The following is a 19166-nucleotide window of genomic DNA, read 5'->3' as shown; positions in this document are numbered from 1 at the left end:
CATTTCCTCCTTTCTTTAACTTTTTTTTCTTTTATTTCCGTAATTTATTATTTATATCTGTCTGTTCTAATTCCCTTTGTTTTTATGGATTTTCTTCTTTTCTAAAGATATCCTGAGGGATAAAAAACACTACACTTCTTTGGAATAAGGATTTTTATTTTGTTTCTCTAGAAGGATTTTAATTTATAGTGTCATCTAATTTAAGTCCAATTCTCACTGCCTTTTAGCTCTCTTTTGGTCTAAACCCACTCCTGAGAGAAATGTCATGCTCTTTAGTTGCTAAATGCTGAATTATGTTCACTAGCTAGTCACTAACTGTGTCTGATGTTTGGTTTACAGCAACCAGCATACAATGTTTTTGTCAAAGCTTTTTAACTTAAAGCCGCTGATAAAACAGTAAGGTAAAATATATTAATATGCCAAAAGGTACAGGTGGTTAATTATTGAGTGAGCTATTTCACATCACACATTTGAGTCATTCATATACTCAGAATACTGAGTAAAGCTGCTGTGAATAATGTCGATAGACTTTTAATTAACAATGTTTCCACTGGGCTATTGCTGCTGCTCGAACCTCTCTTTACTTTGTCAACACACCAAACACACAAAAACATCATGAGTTTGACAAACATACACACAAAATTTGTTATGTAGAACATGAGCAAGCAGCTACTCACACAATGTACGCTGCATGAATCCACAATGCAATCCATACATTCTGCTGTCCTTGGTCCACATGGGAAATCACACAACCCAATAACCAATAATAACGTGTGTGTGTGTGTGTGTGTGTGTGTGTGTGTGTGTGTGTGTGTGTGTGTGTACTGCTTTTTACCATATAAATGAGAAATGCACACTGTTATTACTGAAGCCCAGTATAGCAATGCTGTGTTCCATCTGCAAGAGCTCTTTATCAATGTAAAAACAAATCTAAACCTTTTTTTTAATGAAAGAGCAAACGGTGAGTTAATACTGTAGATGAGGTCACACAGAGAACACTGTTATGAGTGTTTGTACAATGTGCATTCAGAGCCAGAAATAGTGCTGAATCCTTGATCTTAATTTTACATAGCACAAATGCTCAGTACTCAGGCATCTCTGTCTGCAGGGAAACAGTTCACTGACGGGGCTTCATACAGTTTAATCATCAAAACAGAATGAACAACTGCAAACTACAACATTTCAGCTCATGTTGAGATAAATCTAAGTCACTAAATCTTTGTGATATTTGACCTCTGGCCCTTGCTCTCAGCATCCACAATGGGTAGCCAAAGACAGATGGCAAGGCAGGTTTAGACTGGACATTGACCCTCAGGATAGGAAAAGATCCCAAGGTCTTTGTTGACTGCATACAGAAACACAGATGTACAGCATGTACTGCGAGGAGGCAAACAGGAGGTTGGAAAACAGAGTGCATGGGCACAATCACCTTGTTATACACACACATACACCAGTGAACAGAGCAGCTGAACTGATGCAAAGAACATAGTGTTTGGATTGGCTGAAGGTTTAATTTGAAATTCTGCTGCTGTTCAGAAGCTGCATGGGCAGTTGAATCTTAAATAGCTGTAGTTCCACTGCCAACAAAGCTGTAAAAAAGCAATTACTGGGGGATAAGCTGCAAAGGTAATGGCTAAGATAAGACAGATGATATGCAAAGCAGTGAAATAAACTCCCATGAGATCAAACTGGAAGTGAACAGAAGGCAATAGATCGGTTAAAAAAACTGATGCTCAGACTTCCCTGGTACCAGGGGATTAACTATGCGTGTACCCCTTCTCCCATATATGTTTAGAAGTGTATCATAGATGTATATACATGTGTTGAATTTGGAAGCAAAGAATAACATCTGAAAATCTTACCAAGCATGCCCTTGTTGGGCTCCGATAGACACATGTCCTTCTCTGCACTGGGCAGCACGAAGCCCACCACAAAGATCTCCACCCCGTCTGCCATCAGTGCCAGCCCCAGGACAAAGTAGAGCGTCCACTGGAACTTCCCATGGCCGCACTCTTGTAGGATTGTCTCGTACTGCTGAGCCAGCTCCTCCCGGTCTTTCCTCCTCTCACCCTCATAGGCTGACAGATCTCTGAACTGCTGCGCCTGGGCAGCCGTTACCCCGTCCATACCACCGGCCTTGCCTGAGTCAGCTCTTGGGATGCCCTGGTACTCGCCTTCATAAATCTCATCATCCTCATCGTGTCCTTCAGTAGAGTCACTGTGACCTTCGTCGTCATTGGCCCTGCTGTCATTGCGATAATATCCACCATCGTTGCTTGGCATGCCGGCGTAGTCATCATCATCATCCTCTTCTTCGAAGCGCTTGTAAGAGCGCTTGGTGTACTCATCGGTCATTTTGTCCACGCCACGGCCGACCTTCTTGCCTACCTGCTTCTTGGCCACTTTGGCAATGTCCTTGGCGCCGCGGATGAAGTCTGAGCGGTTGTCTCTGTAGCGCCCGTCGTCATCCATCTTTGATTTGTTAGGGTGGTGGTCAGTTGTTTCTAGAAATAAGAGGTGTCAGGACTGGCCCAAGCACACGAGCATGCAATGGGGACTTCTGTTAGCTGATGATCTCAGCACCACGGACAGCTCCCTGCTCCAGTGCACTGTTGGACTTTGGCCACTTAGAGACTAAATCCTGTAGAAAGGCAAAGAAAAGGGTTTGTGTCAGCATGATTCATGAAACTGGCATGTGAGGAAAAACACTCATTGTGAGCACTTTTTAGACAATAGCCAGTTAACACTGAAACACAAATGTCATTCACATGGCCTCATCTGGCTCAGTATTAATGGATGAGGGGGGGAAAAAAAGACATGACAGCTTTAAGGAGCTGACAAAGTGCGGGAGCCCAGGAGTCTTTATTGACTTAGTAGCAGTTATCTCATAGCTCTCTCCTCAGCCAAGCACAAATCAATGTGGCATTTACAGCGGTGCACAAGAGAATCGGCCTATAATGGACCATACTGTGAAACAGACATCTGTAATTAACATGTCTTCAAAAGATCTGCCCACATCTACGAAACATTCACTGCACTAAATGGGTCTTGTACTGTTCTTATTGATCCCCAGTTTATCTGTTTTCTTGTTGAATCCATTACCATATTTTCATTCAGCTTCACTCTTTCTGCCTTTCGATACTGCGCCATCCTCTGCTTTGCACCTGTGAACCTTATCATTTAATAATATCCTGTCTCTGTTTCCTTCAATCATACTGTATATTCTCTTCCATGGAAAAAAGGCCATCACAAGTCAATCAGCACCCCACTCAGCTCTTTTCCCTGACACCTCTGTCACTGTGATGCAGCCCTTGTCTTGCTGACGGGGACATACTGTGCCAAGGAAAAAGCTGTGAGTACTGGGAATGGGCAAAACAAACACAGCAGGGAGAACACCCTTACATATGTATTTCACTGAGCATCTGACATGCTATGAATTGTTCATATTACAGCTTTAACTCGCAGCTTAAATGATCAATGGATTTGGTCAGTAGTGAAACAGAACTGTATCTTTCAGCCAGAGAGTCCAAATCAAATATTTTTAACGGTGGCTCTCGATGAATCCATTCTGACCCGGTCCATCACTGTTTGGTATTCTGCCTCCACTGCCAAGGACAAGAGCAGACTGCAGCAGTCATTCAATGGGCTCAGAGGGTGATTGGCTGCCATCATTGCTGCAGGACCTGCACAAATCCAGAATCCTAAAATGTGCAAGGACGAATATGGCCCAACATTTAAAAAAACTCCCGTCCATCAAGAGGCCGTGCACCTTCAAGACCTCATCCCACAAGAACAGTTTCTTCCTGACTGCTGTGTCATTTAAAATAAACTGTAAAAAACAGCTACACGTAACTTTAATTATGTGGCTTTTAAAACCTTTTTTCTGGTCTAATTCTTACATAGCAGTTTATCTGAGAAGCTATTGCAACATACAGTATAATATCAACCAGCACACAGTAGAGCAGCCGCTGCTTTCACTCTCCCATCACGTAAAACCATTAATTTCATGCATTTTAAAGCAAAATGAGCAGCAATGCAAAACTAAAATATATTAATTTTCTCTCTCTCAGTCCTAGTGCCTGCAGTTACAACAAAGGTGAATGCAGGCTTAGCATCCATCCACGTTGTCCACTATGGCTTCCCTCAGCTATGTCGCACCCCAACATCCTGTGTCAGCTGGAAACACACATTAGTTTTTGTATGTTACATACTATATGTTAATGCTAATTAAACAATGCTACCACTATGCTCTCTGAGTGCCCTATATTTAGTGTCATAGTCTAGGAAGTGATCAGTCTGACCCGACAGAGTAGCGATCGGTAAATGAATGAGTTGTGTAATTAATATCGGGCACAGCGGACAGGACGGGTTTAATTAGACTGGATATGTACTAAAATAACCCTGATGACACAATTGTTATCATTATTCTTGTTCATTAGATGTTTTCAAACTGTTTATAAAACTGAATAGTGCACAGTGACTTAATTATAGGAAGAAAACAACAGCAGATGTAACAAGAAAATCGAGAGGAGGGATAGCAGGCAGTGGGAAGGTAGGAGGGAAGGAGTCTTTGAAAGCTTCCTGTGTAGCCTCGAGGGTGTTGAACAGACACAGACAACTGCCACGCGACCCAGAGCTCTGCTGGGACAACTGAGTTTCTAAGAACAAGCTATCCGAAAGCAAGCTTAATATAAAACCTGAGGAGAAGCAGTTTGGTCAGTGGTCCGTTTAGATCGCCTTTAACTCTGCTTTATTTACTCAGTTAATACATAATGTAATGCAGCATGGGTATTTTACAACCAAATGCTAAACAGTGAAAGTAAATAAATATATTTCTATTGAAGAAGATCATCTATTGCTGATGGAATTAGATTCCCTTTGCTATTTTTACAATCACAGCCAATCACAGATCGCAGAGGAGCAGAAAGTAAAAGTCAAACTCCAGCTTTTAATTCTGCAAATGCTCCTGTGAGTCTATTCTAGGATCTAATTTGGTCCAAAAGTGTATTTCAAAAAGTGCAAGCATCTGTGCACAGTGACTCAATCAATTTTCTATCTCTTTCTGAGGAAGCAGACAATTGGTTCATCTTCCTTCATCACCATAGTCACGACCTTTGTAGCCGACAGACTCTCGAGGCCCATCTGAATGCAACGAAGCAGCCCATCACCATCCGATTAGCCTTTCACAAACCGGAGATACAGAGATGAGAGTGGGAGTTGATTGACTCTTCCCACCTCTGAATGACAGATTCTTTCCTGGTGTGCTTATACTGCATGAAGGGTTACTGTGCAGATGGATTTATTTCCTCGCACCAGTGAAAATATAATGATTAATATATATGAATTTAACTGTATATTCATTTTAAATGGGCCGTGTTTATGTAGGCATCTGTTCGCCAATGAGGGCTGAAAGCTTTTTAGTAATAGTAATTATTTAACTCAGATAGTGAACTCTGATTCTGATCAAATTGTTGTTGTTTCTGTTTCCGTGTTGCCTCGACTTGTGCTTTATTTTGTTGGATGTTTTCAGTGACGTCCCCTCCAGCTTTTTAAGGCAGTTCATCCTAAACCATCTACATAAATAGAGTGAACAGTTCATTGGTGCTTCGAATCATTAACTGCTCTTAGCTTCACTGGTCTTCCACATGGTCTGACTCTTCAGTATAGTTGTGCATTGTGGAAATATTATACATTACAATATATTTTATTTGTGAATACTGTGCTTATATTGCATCTATTTGTCTCACAGTCAAACACTGGGGATTTCCAGCACCCACTGAAGATACATTAGTCTGACTCTAACAAGTCAGTTCTTTCTGCGCCGGCGCATTATTATGTATTATACTCATAACTGGAGCCTTGAACATTTAACTGTTAGTCTTTATTGTATTGTTTAAACTGAGATGTTAAGAGCGTCTGGTAAATGGATATAGATTTCCTCTTTTACACAAGGCCTTGGTACTCGATGATAGGAGCAGGGCCTTTTTATTTTGTGGAAATACAAGAGCCATTTAGCAGTGGACAGCTTTTGGCAGGGAAAAAGACAAGCGGCTAAAGGCTCCAGGAAGATGGATGAGGAGGAAGAAACCAGTGATCAGTTCATATAGAGCACTGTGACCGTCGCCTTTAAACATCTGACTCAACAAAAAACTCTCTCAGAATAAACTGATGAAATCCCATCACGCTCACAGCTCCACTGATTTTCCTGACAGCATGAAGCAGAGCTACAGTCTTTTCTTGGGTTTTCTCTCTTTGGCGGAAAACATTGCTGCTTATTGCTAAACATGACTACTGATAATACATTTTAAATTGTTGCTTAGAATCAAATGTTGTTTGTCTTTGATTCACTTGAACTGGTACACAGGTGAACACATGTGTATTCAGACTATTTGCAGACATTCATAGTGTCAACTTTATAAGATTAGAAAATTTATATAGATTTCCTGTGTGTATACGCCATGATTCGTAAACCTACAAAGATAACTAAGTTCCTTAAACAAACAGCAACACAACTACTACAACTCAAGCTTCTGAGATCAGGAGATGCTTGATGGGACCTAAAGTAAAGGCTTTTCTTGTCACAGACTATGGCAGGGAAACGGTATTAAGACCTTAACGGCACAGAAGAGAAAACAAAAGCCGCTCAAGAACATCAAGAAAAGATGACTAGGAAGAAGAAGACATAGTCACCATAGAAGAAGACTATGTTGACTATGATCCATAAAACATGATATGCTCACAATCAAATCTGATATGAGCTAGAATGACACTTTGAGTTTCTACTTTCATTTGGAAAGTGAAACAGCCTGCTAAAGGTTCTTGTTACTGTAGCTCTAAGTGTGATGAGGTAGATTATTTAGCATAGGAATTTGTCACGTTTGTCACAGACAGATGAGATTCCTGTTGTGCTCATAGATGCAGGCTTGACCACAGCTGGAGATGCAGCAGTGCAAGCTGGGCAAAATGCGCAAATAAAACCAGGACGAAACAGGAATAAACCCACTCACTTAAAGTTGCATCCAATTAACAGCTCTTCATTTGCTGTTGGGATGAGTCAGCCCTGTCTCCAAATATACCCTCAGCTTTCAACCTTCTCACCAAGCAGATTAACACGACTTCAGATGTAAAAACAAATGCAAACAACTTCACTGGGGCTGAAGCTGAACGATCATCTGCTCATTTCAACTAATCAAGTAATTGTGCGGTCAAAGAAAATGTAAATGTGAACATTTACCTAATTTAATATACATCACCACACTGCAAATTCAATCACAAAATAATACTTGATAAATCCCTTAAAATTACAGTTTATTTGGAGGTTATTAAATCCAACAACATAAACCATCATACTGTGTTTTAAATGATCACCCACGACAATACTGTAGTTTCGTGATATTGCTCCAACCTTTTCTGCGCACTAATTTACACACTGAATTAAATCTCAGTGCTCACTTGGCAGCACAGATGCTGTAGTTAGCGAGTTAGAGAGACAGAGATGTGCAAGAGCGGCGAAGCCTTGTGAGCGTGAATATAGATGTGTGAAAGAGGAAAAACGAGTGTGCATAAGTGAGAGATTACACGGATGTAGCACGTGTGCTTCAGAGAGAGAGATGGTGAAGTGGGAATGATCAGGTCAGTAGTGGCTGCTCAGAGCTGCAGATGGCTGCTAATGTCATGCAATGCTGAATGACATTTCTCTGGACATCTTTGATTTCTCACTGCGATGCGCTCATTTAATTTTTCTCTTCTCTCAGGGACAATCAATCAGAGCATGATTGATTGTCAACACTGGATTTTCTTTATAAAAAATGTATTCTCAGTCTGTGTTTCTGTGATTTGAGGGAGTGGGTGTGAGTGGTTTTGTTCATTTTTGTTGTTTGTTGATTCTGTATGTCACTCACGAACAAAACTCTTTACAGTTTCTTAGCAACACACAGCGCCACAGTCAGCGTGGATGGAGATGAAGTCACGGCTGGTGTCGACAAAAGTAAAACTTCTTCAGCTAAGCCGTAACAGCAGTGACGCATACGTTATAATCGCTTTACTGCAGTGCTGGCTCACGACTGGCTTTGTGTACAGTTTCATGTAGACCTACTTTTTTATATGTGTGCTACAGGTTATTCTGGGCCTTTTTTCCTCTATAGAACTGGAAAACGGTACAAAATATGCCTATTTATCTGTCAGTCCTCCCAACCCACTCTCGCCAGCATGAGCACTGATATCTTCGACTTGGTTTGGTCAGCAAGGGCCCACACGCCTGCTCTGTTTGAAGATTTTCCCCAGACTAAGTCAACAAACACCTACGCTCAAAATAAAGCACAGTGTCCACAGACATGATGGGTTCACACCGCAGGTAGAATTTTCATCCAGCCATATGTTCATTTATTAGCAGCTCACCCAAGTGGAAAAAGGAGAGGAGGCGGCTGATAGTCTGTATATATGGTTTAATATTAACTGTAGGAGGCTGTGCAGACTGCTGAGCAATAGGAAACAAACAGTTTAAACTGCTGACAGAGACGCGATAAAGGAATTTTATTATATATTAGGAATTTACCTGACATCCAGGGAATGGAAACTCTTACATGTGCTGTTTGAAAACCTGGTGACCAGTCAATCTAAAGGTCAGTTTATCCAGCCTGTTAAAGATATTGATCTGTATTGATCTATACTGAGATCAATAACTTTGCACTTGGTTAAATTGAATAAGGTCATTAGGCAGGTTAAGGAAAAGATAGTGAAATGATACACATCAGTATGTTCACATTAAAGGGGAAGTGTTAATTTGGGATTTTGGTATAAATGCCAACAACAAAAACTGCATCAAGTAATGCCCAAGAATAACGTCTCTTTTATAACTATAACTATTAGAACTAATTGTCCATGTTCAATAATACTGTTAATGTGTTGCATAAAATGGCACAGTTGTTCTGCAAAGAGATCAATTAATATAACCCTTTGACAATAATCATAAAAGTATAAACTCTCCGTGTGAGTTGGGGGCCTCCCTTCATTGGTAAAGTCAGTCCCAGAGTACATCAAACACTGACTTTTACTCATCGTCCTTTAAAATGGACCCATCCATCCAGCATTTCTCCATCTTCATTGATTATTCTTCTATCAGCTGCTGTGGTCTGAGCTTCCAGGGGAGTCCTGCTAATGCTGTGAAGGATCCTTTAATTATTCATGTTTCTCTGTCTGGCTACAAGGACGGGGTACCAGCGTTGATTTGACCCTCAGCAGTGATGTATTGATATGATTTTAAAAAATCTTATGCTCATAGAGCTTTGGTCCAGTTCTGCATCAACCACAGTGAGTGCACCATGTTCCTGTGTGGCTTCAAGCCTGTTCAGTCTGAGGACATAACAGCAGCCTGAGAGAAGGGTGTGATGATTAGTTGTTAGGCTTACTGGGTCATAGCTCCACCCTGGCACTGGGCTGTACATACACAAGTCCCCTCTGGGAGAATCTGCAACCTAACACGAGTCACGTCATCGCTCCCCTGCCTGATATCTCAGTGTGCACCATCACCCTGGTGGCACCAAGACGGCTAGCAACACCATGTCAAACACAGTGACGTCAGCCCTCTGGTTCCATTTTGGCTTTGCTCACTGCAAAATGCACTGAACGGGAGTCAGACTGAGGCCAGCTGAGAAGAGTAGTTCAAAACCTGCAGCAGGGTAGATAAAAACGAGGCAGCACAGCTGTGTGTTTAACGTGTTTTTCCCCACAGCTCACATCAGTCTACATTCGACCACTGGGTAACTGTGTGAACTGCAATCACCTCAAATTGTATATTTGTTGGGAAATTGTCAGTTTTCAGCAGGTGTTCAAATAACAGGCTAATCACCTCACTTTAACCTCAGGTAACAAAATGTACTACTAAAGATTAATAAAGTCATAATGATGCCTCTAAGAACTGTTACCGTCTGTACACAATGTAATCATAATCCATCCACAATCTCGACTAAACACATGAACAATGAAACAATTGGTCGTTGTTCCATTTTCATCTCTAACATCATCTCCTTGTTGCTGGCATTAATAAAATTGTCTAGTGTCATCATGGCTGCTCTGCTGCAGCTCTTTTCTCTCAGCAGACAATGGGTGTAATGGTTTTAAGGTTGTATGGATTAGATTGTTGCCACTATAAGTTTGCTCTCGTCTTCCTGTGCATCACAGCTGTTTGTTTCATTTCATTACTGTGTGAAATTCAATCTACCAAACACTGATCCTTAAAGTAGTGACGTAGAGAGGAGGAGATGCTTTATTTTTACAGGATTAATAATTTCTTAGGACTGAAATGACTTTCATTACAGTAAAAGTACTAATTATGGTGTCACTAGAACTAATCGTCTATAAACTCATGATCAATATATTTAAGTATCTTCAGCATTCATAATGTAAAGAAAATGTGAAGATGATACATCTATTTTACAGACATGTCTGTGATGTGACGACATTTATGCTATTTCTTTTAGTACCTGGTAATTTATTAGTGTTTTTAAGAATAAAATTTCTCTGAAAACCTTTAGTAAGTGAATCTCTGTTAAGACTCAAGTTAATATCCTGTTGATTTCTGAAAACCATATTATCTGTATTTATCAAATTGTCCTATCATTTACAACTACACAGAGGAATTAGACAGAAATATTGACATTTTTGATTAACATTAACATTAATCTGGTAAACGTATGTTATGCTACGTGGCCTATTATCAGTTCCAAAGTCCATAACCCCTTCGATAAATCTTGCTAAATTTTGTATCGTCTCCTTTTTGTGGAATTATTGTTAAATTAGCAGCATTAAAAGCCGCTAGTGGATATTAAACATCTGCATGTGTTTATAAAAGCAGAAGACTCTGGACAGACACCTCCTCTAGCAGGCGAGGAACAAATACCTGGTCAGTTGTTAACAGAGAGCTGCTTCAACCTCCACCGCCCCTTCAGGAGTCAGGGGGAAATATCCATCAATCACCTCCTAGTCTCACACTAAATATTCAGCAGAGACGAATGTTTCAGCAGCTTCACCAGCCCAAAGCCGCTGTTTTTAGACAAACGATGCAGCACAAATGAACCAGCGTTTCCTTGAAGCGCGGATCCAAATGGTAAAACAGCTGTGTTAATTGCTGCTCTTGACAACCCCCGGATGGGGTAGTTGAGGTGGAGAGCTGTGCTCTACTGCGCCACAGCCTTTTTTTTTATGTAATGCTAATGCATCCAGCACTGTTACTCCCAGCTGCAGGGAGCGGCGAGTTGTAACTTGTGACAGGGCTAATCTCAGTGGACAGACCGGAGCATGGCCCAATCAGCAGAGGTAGCAAGCAGAAAATGAGAACACCAAACAGAGCAGCTCCCTCAGCTCCTCCTGGTTTCAAGTGGAGCTCCTGTGTGTTTGTGAACACTCATTGAAATGGGAATGTCAGCCTCACCTGCAACACTGAACTCACGTCATTCTGCTTTTGTTGATCCAAGTGATGCTGAGTGATGCTGAGTGATGCTGAGTGATGCTGAGTGATAGCTCAAGGCATAAACTATACTACAAATCATAGTTTTTTGAAAGACTGTAGAAAAGAATGGAGCATTGTCATAAATAAAACCACATTTAAACAATTCACTGATTATGAAGAGTCGCTGTTTGATCCTCAATTAATGTTTAAACTTGCAACGACCTCTGAGTGACTGAGACACTCAACCTAACCAACCATAACATAACATAACATAACATAACATAACATAACATAACATAACATAACATAACATAACATAACATAACATAACATAACATAACCAATGCTGCATTACCACCACACAAAGTTAGCATCATGACGGATAGAGCAGTGTTTTGGGAGTGTTGCATGCATCAGGTCAAGATCTAGTAACAATCACTATTTTAAACCAGAAAATAAAATAAAGCAATGCATGCCTTGTTTTGTTCAGAACTGTCTTTCACACACGCTGTTAGAGTGTATGGAAGATAAAGATGTTACCAGTGCTCTTGTTGCAGATGTCATGTGCTAATTAAGAGGTCCTGTCAGGCTCTGAGTTGTACATCAAGAGCTATAAATCACATAAAGAGGGCTGTCAGCATCCTGCAGGTTTGACACAGGGGTTGCTCCCCTTACTGCCACTCTGCATGTGGACAGGATGCACAAACACTGTAGCTCACAATCTGACTGAGCTGCAAAAACGGATCAGACACGCAAAGTTGAGTAACCTTATTCCTCCTCCAAATCAAGAGTTTAAAGTGTTTTAGAAAGACGTGAAACAGCGTCCATCTCAGGGCAAAGTCGTTTCAGCACCACTGACATAATCCACCGCAAAGCAACATCACATGCAGAGAAGAGAAACGCACATCACTCTTTCTCCGTCACATTCTCCCCGCTGGGTTTGGACAAGGTCATTCTGGCGCACGACGCAGGACCGGATCCCCAGCTACTCTGGCACCTTTATGTTTCCCCCCTAATTGTTGAAATTAAAATCTAACGCTAAATAAACATGAAAACTTTTTTATAATCTGAGAAAAGTGCGGTGGAGACAGATACAGACATTAATGAGCGTGTACTGAAGATAAAGCGGATGAGAGACAAGGACACTGGGACCACAGCCACCAACAAATGGCCAGAATTCAGTCGATGATAGGAAGCGACTCGTACGTCGTCTTTAATGACATTTAAACCTAATAAGCTCCTGTCCTTCCCTCCCCGCCTCCTCCTCTGAGTGATCCCACTGCGCTGGGACGGATGATGGTGATCGCTCCTAACGCGCTGGACCTCTAATAACGAAAGTAAGGAGGCATTTCGCCAAACGGATTGGCGATGGATGAGGGATCTTAAAATCCAGCCTGACTCTACCTTTTATGATTGATGAATAATATGTTCTCATCCACGATTCCACCGTTGCACTGATGCCCGCGGGTGCAGGTTTAGGGGTCACTGCGTCGAGCAGCTCAGGCCTATGAACTCGATTTTAGTGGTGAACGGTGCCACGTTCAACCACAAACGCGAGCATATTGCTAAATGGCATCACTCTCCTGTATGCGGTGATGCTAACAACCGTAAATGAGGGAATTGTGGGAGCTACTGTATTAAACAGGAGGCTAAAAACCAAATTCCGGATTTAAAGGTGTTCACAAATTCTCTTACCTTGTGGTGGCGGCGTCGGCGCGTTTCAGGTGACCGGGGTTCTTTTTCTGTGCAGGGAGTCACCCGGAGCACTTGAAACGAAAAGGTCCTGTGTGCCCCTGTGATGTACACTGACGTAGTAGCAGAGAGCTGCACCCCCTCCCCCCTTCCCCCTCCGTACTTACTACACAGCATCCTTCTTGGTTGGAGACGCCTCCTCCTCTTCCTCCTCCTCCTCCACTCCCATCCCTCCTCCAGCAGGCACCATTGCTCTCAGATGTGAGAGGGGGGTTTGCTTGTGTAGAAGAACCCGGAGCAGGTAAAGGTGGTTCATTTTTCTCCTGAGTGACTTCACTGATAATGAGACCAAACATATTCACTTCACATGTTACATGAGATTCACTCAGCCAGGTGCAAAATGCGCACTGGAGGATCCTTCGGTTAGAGAGTCGTTTCCTCCATATGCACCAAACGGGTGGTGCAATAAACAGTGCAAGACGAGCCTCTGCCTGCACGTGCTTGGGCTCGTGCCTGCAATTGGCCATGTTAGAATAAAGGTGGAGGGATGGGGGGTGCAACAAGGATGACCCCGCTGATGGAAAATAACTAAAATTGTGTAAAGATGCAACAGAAACATCACCTCAGTGAAATAAAGTACAGAACATACACTGTAGGTTTAGGTCACTATTAAAGCCTGTAGGAGTGTGAACACCACTTTTCTTATTTGTTTTCGAGTTCATGCAACTTATGTCTCTTGCAAACACTTATTTGAAAATAATTTCAAAACCTTTCAAGGTAATTCTCCAGCTTTCCAAAACTTCATAATTCCATGTTGAGTGTATTTGACACAATGACTAAAGACATCATTATTAATGCAGGAGTCGCTTGGATAAAAGCATCTGTCAAGTGGTTCAATACAAAACGTACTCTCCCTAATATTTTTAAATGTAGGAACTGGACGAGTTGAGAGCATCAGTAGGAATGAAGCCGGCAGAAAGAAGCTCCTCTACAAACACATACCTTTTAAAGTGTGATATAGGAAAAGTGATTTTAAAATGCAACATTTTCATGACAATGCACAAGAAACAACTTTTCAAACTTATAAAACACACTATTAAAACTTGGATCTAACATTAATTATTCCAAGAAATAAACACGTCCATTCTTATCTTATCATTGCTGCCTGTGATTGGTCAAAAACCATTCATGGTCACATATGTGTGTAACACCCCCCGACCCTCCACTGTGCCGTCAACGATCTTTCAGTCAGATTTCCACTGACACTCCAGCTGTCGTCTGAACGTCATCTGGAGCAGCCAGATCAGATGAGGCCTTTCATGTCGCTTCAGGCTTTCAGCTGCTATTGTCTCTGTGGGTCATCTATTGATCAGCTGGCCACAAGGCCGCTATCTGCAGGTCACAGCCACCCCGTCCTCTGTCCGGCTCAGTCTGAGAGTGGGGAGCAGTGACGCAGTGTGAATAAAGTGACAGAGTGGCAAATTATTGGTAGATGAACATCAAATTTAAAATGATTATAGCACAATGTACTAAGAGGTATAGTTAGGTTTGTTAAGAAATGAACTGTCACACCCATCTACCAACTTTTAACCCTGACATATAATTGTCTTCCTCACCTTCAAAAGTCCATTATTGTACTGCACAACTCACTAATACAGAAGATATCCAGCATTTTAAGAGACCCCCTGTTGGCACAGGTGAACTAATCATCATGTGACATTTACTACAGGTCAGAAAGAGACAGAGTGAACGAAGTGAAGAGAGAAAAGAGGAGACGAGCAACATCCGTGTAGCCTCAGGCTCTGCAGAGGAACCTGTTGGTAATCTGGCAGAGCAGACGATCACACCAACACTTTTCCCTGCAGCAGCCGACAGCCGGCGTGGCTGAAGCCCTGCCACGCCCAATTATCATCTCAACAAACAAGAATATACATCCAGAAACACACCGTGGCTCTGCAGTGCATGTGTCTGTGTACGATTAACTGCAGGGTCATATATTCATCGGATACAATAAGGAAGTTGGGGCTAATTTAATGATGTGCCTCATTCAGTTCTTATCTGCAGCTGTAAATACTGTAATGAGTTGTAGGAAACACAATTATATTTAAAAAAAAAGCTCCACACACACTGACAGAGAAGTAGATACAGTGAAAAACGCAACAAGTCTAAATCAATAAAAAGGCTTCACACAATAAACCACAGAGCATCAACCATCCACAACACTAACACCACATGTCATCATATGCAACACTCACACAGCACCATATACAAATGCTGGAAATAATAAAAGGGGGAAAATAAAGATAAATAATGATGAGATGATATTGATGATGTTAGTGTCTCTTGAGTTTTTGAGTTTGATTTTAAGTAAAATACTTGGCTCCATCTGGTGGCGTTGATGGGTAATGTTCACTGTGCCTGCAGCAGTCTGACGCTTTTTAATATTTAATATGTCCAAAACTATGAAAGTACACTGTCAGGAAACGGTTTGGAAACACACACACACCTTTTTATTGTTGTCTTTTGTTGGTTTTATTCAGTCAAACGTCTTTAAATGGGTCAGATTTTATTTTTAAAGATTATCTGAGCACAGAATAATGTTAAAATTTACATTTCATGACAACATGTCCTTTGCAGCAATGACTGGCTGACAGCTCAACGCTTTACTAACAAAACTGAAATCTCAAAGTGAATGTCAGAGTTGATATTTAATATTACTTCATACAGTGGGTGCTGAACCCTCGTTAACAGCCTGTTTGAGTCTCTGTGGCCGTGCGTCTCTCTCCGGTTGATGCAGATCCAACAGATCCTCAGCGGCGCCTCTCTGCGTCCACTTCCTGCTGCTGCTGCTGAGGAGGTGGAGGAGGAAGAGGAGGAGGAGGAGGAGGAGGAGGAGAGGGGAAGAAACAACCGGAGAATCCGTCGAAAGCCATTCAAACGCGCTCAGACAGGCTCGAAATGAAAGGAGCGCTTTGTTTACGTCCCCTCACACGCCTGATGATGATGATGATGATGATGATGATGATGATGGTGATGATGATGATGGCGCATCCTTTTCATTCGCACATGTAAAAACGTGTCGTAGGAGGGGGGTGGTGCAGCTTTGGATTTTTTTATTTTTATTTTTTTGGCTTGTTTCGTCCTGAATTTAAAGACAACAGAGACTCGGGGCTGTCGTGTTCTCTAGAATATGACGCTCGCCAGAAAGCAGGTCGCAGAAATCTGGATTTTACCATGAGAGGAACCGGCATGGACCTGCTGTGGAGGATCCTGGCAGCGCTCAGCTTCGACTGCTTTAAAGACTCATCGTCGTCTAAGTGAGTGGAAATAATCGATGTATATTTCATGGCATCTAACTGAGCTGATAATCACAGACTCGCTCGTCTGTGTCTTTAAGGTTCAGTTGATCTGATTCTTGATGCGCATGTTTATGTATCTGTAATATTTGCTTGTACATATTAAAATCCACCACTCTTGAGTCATTATAATCATTTCTCACTGCAAACAGCAACGATCCACCTGGATTTCATCTGTCTTTTCCTCTGTGATGACACATTTTAAAGGGCTGTGTTAGATTAGAAATCTTGGCAGGTCCAGGTTTCTAAACACTGAAGGGGAAATGTGGTTTTCACCTCACAGTTGTTATGACAACAGGTTTTCTGAATCATTATTTGCACCCATTTTCTCACTGAAGGTCAGTTTATGTTACACAACTTAAGAACAGTGAAATCCTCTAAATCCCAGTGTTAAAACAGCTCAGCAGGATCTTAAAACACCAGACACGGTTTTATTGCCAGTTAAAATGCCTCAGAAGAAGCATTCGCATGATGTCTAAGTAGTTCAGACAGTCATACTGGGAACCAGTGGCAGGTAGAGGACCAGCGGACCGTCTGACACAGAACGCACAGTCTCCATGTAAAAGCACATAAATAAACACCTGCACAGTTTCAGTTATTGAGCAATCATCCAAGTTCAACTGTCAACATCAGCAGGTCTTGTTTTACCAGTTATGAATTTGCTGGATTTGCTTGTACACACCAACATGAAATCTGTTTTAGCGTGCACCAGAAAAACCTGTTCCCATCTGTCTGCAGCCCAGTGGCATCATACTGGTTTAGGAAGGTCTGGTAGTAGTTAATGAATGGATTACTGGGTCAGTTAACTTTAACAACTCTAATTTGTCCAACATGATGATGGGTTGCTTCTCTCTGATTTGAAACAAACTGCAATTTTCTGCATAAATTGGTCACAAAATCTTCACCAAAGACACAAATATCAACATAATATTTCTAAGCTAATCTAACAGTCATTATCTTCCATGTGTTTACTGAACACACCCACTAAACATACAGAGTGATGGTGGAAAAAGTAAGTCAGAGTTTTTTTTTTTTTTAATAACTGGTTGAACCACATTTGGTCAAATAAGAGCTTCCAGTAGCTGAATCTTAGATTTGCATCTAAGGGGGAATTTGGACCATTACTTATTCTACAGAATTGCTTTACTCAGTCATAATGTTGGGATGTCACTCGAGCTAACTTGGTGGCAAGTGGTCCAGGTCCAGAGGAAGCAAGGCTGCCCCAAATCATGACACTCCCTCCACAATACTTCACCGTTGTAATGATGGCTCCATGCTGATTTGTGGTCTTTTCACACTGTGTATAGTGCTACATGTTCTTTCTACACTCAAACATCAGCCTAGTGTTTCATTTTCTATTGTTTGTGTATATGATTTGTTTATATCTGTGACTGAACATTTCAAGGCCAGGTAACTGCAAATTGTTTGCTTACTTGCCTCTGTAAATCTACATGGTATCTACATTTGGTAAACTCACTAGTTAGCCCATCTTAGCAATTTACATGACCTCACAGCAGTCTCTGTAAGGTCAGGTAGGTTCAAACACAGAGGTATTCAGTTTGCACTGATATACTAATATAAACTCTATCTTGCTTGTTCCCTTTCTTATCAGGTCTCCCACCAAGCTGAGTTCCAGCCAAGCCGGCAGCCTGGAGAGCAGCTCCCTGACCGGCTCCCTGTCGCTGGGCCCCGACCTGCCACACTGCCAGTGTTGCATTTCCTATGAGGCCCGTTTGAAGCGCCTCTCCTGTGGCCACCTCTATTGCGACCCCTGTTGCGACCAGATCGTCAACCTGGCCTTCGAGGATATTGAGGGCCTGTCTGACTACCCCTGCCCTATGTGCAAGTCCATCCGCCAGCTGGGAGGCCTGGGCCCATCCTCCTCCGGTTACTTCGATGGGCCATACAGCATCTTGCAGCAGCAGTGTACGGAGAAGGAGCACGGGAGTCGGTGGGGGTAAACTGTGAGATGAGGGAGATGTCGAGTCTCTTCTTTAATGTGGGACTCTTGGTTTCTTCATCTACAACCTGGTCACTGCCCACTGCCATGATAGCTACGTGGTGACTTTGGACTACACCTACTGTAATGTTATTCTGTCTCTCTTGATCTGTTGTCTGTGGTAATCAGGTGAAACATGAGTGTGCATGACACTAACATCTGTAGGTTTAAAGTGCCAAAATGCATCTCAGTAGACTGCCGCAAACCTGCACGTCACCATAACAGATGTGGAAGAGGAGGGGGGGTCTCTTACAGTATATGTCGGTCCATTCTATCCCAAAGTGAAGTGAACAACATAATAATCAAGAAAAACACCTCATTTGTATTTTTTTAATAGCATGCATGTTTTATACTTACTTGCTTTAAAAAAGAACACACACATAAGTTATAACACTGAATTTCATTGTTGAAAACTGGAGAGTGACCAAACCAGATTTACATGAAGGTAACTGTGCAGTAATTATTTTGTATATTTAACGGTTCCTGTTAAGCTGATTCTTACTTTGTACATTTCCTGTGAAAGTATTGAGCATTTTGCACATGATTCTTAAATTGTTTTATTCTGATTGTACATATCATGCAGGATGACTGGATTTAAAATTTGAATTCTATTGTACAGTGCCATGCTACTTTTCAAGTGTTTTAGATCATATTGTAAATATTTATTTTGTTA

At 41.7% G+C, this 19166-nt stretch overlaps 1 protein-coding gene across 1 annotated transcript in view; it reads right to left on the bottom strand.

Annotated features, from left to right (window-relative positions):
• sv2a (synaptic vesicle glycoprotein 2A) overlaps positions 1-13262 on the bottom strand; it is a 31750-nt gene extending 18488 nt beyond the window's left edge. The window contains exons 1-2 of the mRNA XM_026370056.1: positions 13142-13262; positions 1863-2641 (exon numbers count right to left, since the gene is read on the bottom strand). Coding sequence (XP_026225841.1) covers positions 1863-2472 — 610 coding nt within the window. The 5' untranslated portion in view covers positions 2473-2641; positions 13142-13262. The remainder of the gene's footprint in view (positions 1-1862; positions 2642-13141) is intronic.
• Between the last annotated feature and the right edge of the window lie 5904 nt (positions 13263-19166).

This window comes from Anabas testudineus, chromosome 16 (assembly GCF_900324465.2).
Source record: "Anabas testudineus chromosome 16, fAnaTes1.2, whole genome shotgun sequence".
Classification (NCBI taxonomy): Eukaryota; Metazoa; Chordata; class Actinopteri; order Anabantiformes; family Anabantidae; genus Anabas; species Anabas testudineus.
This window is presented reverse-complemented; position numbering and strand designations above follow the sequence as displayed.